Below are 5,943 nucleotides of genomic sequence, written 5' to 3' on the forward strand. Positions count from 1 at the left end.
TCAGAGGTTTTCATCAAACAGTAGGTGCAAAGACTTGTCCAAATGTGAAGTATTTGCTTGATGTGACTCATGTCTCTGAAAGTATGTCCCTTTCTGGCCCAGTCTGGATGTCAAATGGTTAATGGGAGGGACCGCAGGCCCCGGGGTGATCCACACGCAGCATATATGCATGTATAAACGTGTGTCTTTCATTCAGTGTGTGCGTCAGCAGCAAAAATGTTCTTCTTTATGTTATTTTGTTTTTCAAACACCGACTTCAAAAACGCTGCATCTGCGTCTCTGGCGGGTGTGGAACCCCGGGCCAGAGGCGCACGGAGTCCAGGGCGTGTGAATGTTGAACGCTGGAGGAGCCGTGCACCTCTGCAAACCCCTTCACAGCTGAAGAACAACACACTCCACTCCACTCCCTCTGTACTCTAACTGCACTGCAGTGTGAAACACACACACACACACACACACACAGTGTCAGGATCCTGTGCTGTCATTGCTGATAGTCCACGATGCAGAGGACAGGAGGACGTGAGGTTCTGTGTGAATCCTAACTGAAGCCCAGCAGTACTGACATGTTGTCTGTTGTTTCCTGCCTCACCTGGACATCTCACTGCAGTGGAGGAAACTCCTGATGGTTTTTAAGTGAACAGCAGCAGATCAGATTTTCCCACTTTGCAAAGACAGTGTTTTTTTCTTTTCTTCCCATTTTATATTTGAACAACAGTCCATACACGAAGCCGTCAGCTGGAGTCGGCCCCAGGCTCCTGGGAGGGCAGGTGAAAAATGGAAAGATTGATGCACTGAAACAATGAGAAGTTGATTTATCCTGGACTGATTCATAGGCTGTGGTCTCACTGGGAATTCCTCGCGTAGTTCGATTGCATCTCAAATCAGACGTCTTTCAACCAGTGCCAGATCATATGTGTAGCTAATTTAATAAATGTCAGACGGAGAACTGGTGGGAAATTAGATTTGGTCTCAGGTAGAGCCGATCATGATGTCATGGATTAGAAATACTATTAGTTTTTCAATGTATATCTATGTAACTTTTATCATGAATCAACACTTTATTGTTTATTCTCATTAACAGTAAGAACATTTCCTTTCTGGAACATTCTTCAGCTCAGGCGCTGACCTCTAAATGTTATTTTTTTCCTCCACTTATTTAAAAGTTTTGCTTCATTATTGTTAAGTTTTCTTCACCAACTGCTGCTTCTTTAATAATTGTCAGGGTTGTGAATAGCTACAGTTGATAATTGGTTTTTCTTTTCTTTTTTTTTTCCCATGGAGCAATTGTGACGCTCTAGAAGTTGTTGAGCTCTAAATGTCAGTCTCAGTCTGGCTTCGGAGGACGTCGTTGGTCTTTAACTTCCATAACTCTCCTGCAGAGATGGTTTGAACCTTGGTTGAGCTCTAACACATCGTACCCTCTCCTCCCTCCCTCCCTCCCTCCCTCCCTCTCTGTCTGTCTCTGTGGTTGGACCGAAGCGCTGAAACGCTGGTATTTGGAGAATGGCTCGGGCAGTGAGAGTAGGAAAGGAAGAAAGGAGGACGCAGAGTGATGAGCCCCACTGTATCTCCACAAACCTTTTGATGTAGATGAGTCCCCCCTCCCCCCGCCTCCCCCCTCCTCCCCCCCTGGATCCAGGGACAGGGCGCACACAATGGCACATCAGAGAGTCTGGTGGGCACATGAAGGCTTGTTGGTCTGATTGCTGTCCATGATTGAGTGCACAGCACCGCAGGGGACGCACAATTGAACACACAGTAATGAGCTTGTGTCTGTGCAGGAACGCCAGGATGACTGGGAGTTACCCTGACGTGTTCGTCAAACGCCGTTGTTTGTGGCGATAACGCCGCTTTATTTCTGTGCTGAAAGTAGATGGAGACTTTGGGTCATTCTTTGACTGTCACACACACACACACACACACCTGACCCTGGTGCTCTGACACTCTCAGGGGGTCTTGTTAAATCTGGTGTGCATGGGTAAGGGGGTGGGGGGGGTGGGGGCTCTGTGTGTGTTTGTTTCATCCATCTTTAAAAGGGAAAAACTAAAAGGTATGAACGTGTCATAAGGAGCTGAAACAACACAGGGAGGACTGGACGACAAAGGAGGTGGAGGAGGTGGAGGTGTGAACAGCACGGTGTCATTGTTTGTCGGGAAGAGAGAAGTGACTTGGGAGTGGTGGCAACCGAAGAAAGAAAGAAAAAGACAAGCGGAGTGCAGGGAGTGGAGGAATGGTTAAATAGCAGGTGTGTCCTTGAGCTGGTCCAAGATTTGGTTAGAAACAACTGAAAAAAAGGAACAATCCCTGGGATATCAATTCCCACATAGATCAGTATCTGTTCATTACAGTGTAATCTCTTCATAAAACGGTAGAAGTGCTGTTTTAAAGGAAAGTCCTTTCTGCTGGAAGGGCTTAAACCCATGGATCATGTCCTTTGATTCACTTCCTGAACGTCTCCGTCTTCACTGAGCTCCTGTGTTTAACTCTGAGTTTGTTGGAGCTGTGGGTACAGCAGCAAAATACAATACAACATACAACACCATCAATTAAAGCGCCGTGTTGTGTTTCCTGTGTTGGTTTTTTTTTCTTTCTCCCTCACTCCAGCAGTATTTAAAGCATTTTGGTCAAACTGAAGCTGCTACCTCCCCCACCCCCTGAAACTGCTTATCTGAGAAGGATGTTCCGGGTTCATTTTTCCATCTGCCCCTGCTCTGGGCTCCAGTTTCACTCATTTAGGCTCATAACTCAGATTTCACTATTTTCTCCAGCCACGCTGGATGTGAACGGTGAACTAAATAGGCTGAGAGACGTGGCCCCGAGTGTGTTCCTTAGTGAATCTGTCCTCTGATGGTTACTGAACAGAGGTCGTAGTGCCGCTCCTCTTCATCACGGGAATCTTTTCTCTCCATGTCACATGTAACAAAATGCTTGTGCTCAACAGTGGGAGTGAACTGTTTGGCTCTTAGCTGTACAGTATCGTCACCTGCTGATGAACAGATAATCAGAGTGAAACGTACAGACAGAGGCAGATTAAAAAAACCTTATTGTTTATTTCAACAAAGTGATGTGATGAAGGTTCCCAAATTAGTGTTTTATCTTATTTGGCAAGATATACAGCAGTGGTGTCATTTTGGTTCAGGGGCCTGATTAGCCGTGAAGTGGGCCAGACCAGTGCAATCATAACATCTATGAATAAGAATATACAATAAAAAAGTACAAATTATATTTGTACAAAAAATTATATTTAAAAAAATATTAAATTATAATTAAAAATTAATTATTTTTACTTCCCACATTCATCAAGGAGGACCAACTGAACACCCAAACGGGCCTGTTTTGGCCTGCGGGCCGTATCTTTGACACACCTGGTGTTCAGCTTCATAGATAGTAGCGCTCCGGCCTCTGTTAGCCATTTAGCTCAATCGTCAACACAGATGTTTGTGGTTGTGGTTCGGATGTGTTTAGATGACAACTACAGATCCAGTAGTTTCGTAGATTCGGCCTTGAGGTGTGGGGGCGGGGCTTTACCATATATGGGTCCCAGAGTGGATAGATCACCCCCGCCTCTCTGTCACCTTTTACAACAGTACCCCTGATCAACACAATAACAACAGTGGTGGAAACCATGCTCCTGTCTGTGCTGGGGAAGCTAATTTGGTTGTGCTACAGTTAGCTAGCTCTGACTTTTTGCGCTGCTCTTTTGAGTTTGTTTACAGTTTGCAAGCAGTACGCAAATGCTCTTTGGCTAAAGCGTGGTTGACACAGCGCCACATACATGCCTGTCATATGTACTACAGGGACTGGAGTCGTGTTGTATCCTATTGCAGCCGTGTGAACAGGGTTTAATGTGCTGAAGGGGCCAGAATTGACCAGAAGGCCGATGAGATCACACACTTCCTACCCTAAAACCCATTGCATTTCAGAGGAAACCAACTTCAAAAACTTATATCTTAGATGTTTTTATGAAAAATCTTTCTTTTCTTTTTTTTTCTTTCTCTGGTGTTTGTTTTTTCAAAGTTGCAGCATTACCTAACTGCCACCTGTGGGTGTGTTATTGTGGTGTGATGTGATGCATAGAATTTCACATACAGTAACGTGATATGGCTCTTTTAACTCACTTTTGAAGACATTTGTCATATGACCCAACTGATTTCAGCTCTGACTGATTTACATTATACCGCGATGTCGTAGCATCTCATTCAACGCCTAGTTAAGGGCTATCAGATTTAGTCAGAGCAGCACCTGCAGGGCAGGAAGCGGAGCTGCGTCTTTTTGTTTAATCAAACGATTGTCCAAAAAAATAAATAAATAAATAAAATAATGCTGTATAGCATATCTCGTAGTGATCACGCCTGTGGTGAGGATATGTTACACAATACTATTATTTATGTTAAATAATGGAGTGAAAAATGAAAATAACGTACGGACAGTCAAATTGACCAATCAGTGCTGGTCAGGATGTTACTACACAGAACTCATCCCCAATTATGAGCTGAGGTGTCACCGACTCGATCTGCATATTTAAATGACATGATTGTAACTTCCTGTCCTCCGTCTTATTGTTCTTCTCCCTCCCTCCAGACTGTTTGTGCCGTGGGCATGTTCGAGCTACAGATCCATCACTTCCAGAACCCACACGGATTCCTTCAGAACGGGGACTGCTGCGACCTGCAGTCCAGCGGGGGACAGCGTTGCTCTGCCAGGGACCAGTGTGACACTTTCTTTCAAGCCTGCCTTAAGGAGTACCAGGCACGGGTGGTCCCGACTGGAACCTGCACCTTTGGATCAGGCAGCACAAGGATCCTGGGAGGAAACTCCCAGTCGCTTCACCACCGAGGACACGATGGAGGAGGAGGAGGAGGAGGAGACGATGGGACTAATGGACACATTGTCATTCCCTTCAAATACGCCTGGCCGGTAAGTACAGGGGCAGTGGTGGTTATCGGTATTGTTGCCAAGGCAACGGGCTAAGCTTCAAGTACAACAATACATTCAAACCGAAGCTGGAGTAGAATAACAATGACAGTCAGAGGCCAAGTTCAGGTTATTTTCCACTTTGGAACTGTGATTATGCCTGAACGTGTCAGACTGCAGGCTGACAGAGGAAAATATACAACAACCCTGTCTTTGATCAATGACGTTGTCACAACAAACTCACTGTCACAGACATGGTTCATTAGGACTGCTGGTCCTCTCTTCATACAATATCAACTCTTACACTGTCTGTAATGACTGTGAACATTTCATTTTCTCATTAAAATAGACAAGTCAACTTTTACCAAGTTTAAGTATAAAACTAGCCAGGTTGGCTCTCGGACCACTCACACATGGTGTATATTTACCATGTAGTCTATATTATGCTGTGACCCACATGGTATAGGACAGGCGTGGGCAAAGTTTTTGACTCGTGGGCCACAATTGTCCTAAAATTGAACAGGGTAGGGAGGAGATGTTATGCATAAAGGCTAAAATGCTAAAATGCTTTTATCTTGGTAAATGTTGACTGCAGGTCATTCTTATCATGGATTTATGGTAAATTTTAAAGATGAGAAGATGAGTGTGTGACAAGTAGCAGTTTCATCTTCATGCCATTCTACAAAGTACAGTCAAAAAGTGCAGAGATTGTTACTTATTGATCCAAAAAAGAGAAAAAAGAAGAATTTAGACCTTTATAAAAATAAATTCTAATAACAATATTTACATACACAACTAAAATAATAGCAATTTGAATACATATAAATTGCAACATGAAATAATAATAATAAAAAAGAAAATTCTTGGTTATCACCTCACGTCTTCACAAAGGCCTGATTATCTGACTGTTGGCAGAGTCTCGTAAAAGATGTTATGGAAAATTACACGGAACACTCACACAGTATTTGCATGTGATGTTGCCCATAAAAAGGCCTGTGATATCGTGCACTCGCTCATGTTATTACTCAT

At 43.9% G+C, this 5,943-nt stretch overlaps 1 protein-coding gene across 1 annotated transcript in view; it reads left to right on the forward strand.

Annotated features, from left to right (window-relative positions):
- LOC103378448 (protein jagged-1b) overlaps positions 1-5,943 on the forward strand; it is a 39,388-nt gene that overhangs the window by 1,478 nt on the left and 31,967 nt on the right. The window contains exon 2 of the mRNA XM_008309662.3: positions 4,582-4,917. Within this exon, the coding sequence (XP_008307884.1) occupies positions 4,582-4,917 (336 nt within the window). The remainder of the gene's footprint in view (positions 1-4,581; positions 4,918-5,943) is intronic.

The sequence above is a fragment of the Cynoglossus semilaevis genome, chromosome 4 (assembly GCF_000523025.1).
Source record: "Cynoglossus semilaevis isolate Cse_v1.0 chromosome 4, Cse_v1.0, whole genome shotgun sequence".
In the NCBI taxonomy this organism is placed as follows: domain Eukaryota; kingdom Metazoa; phylum Chordata; class Actinopteri; order Pleuronectiformes; family Cynoglossidae; genus Cynoglossus; species Cynoglossus semilaevis.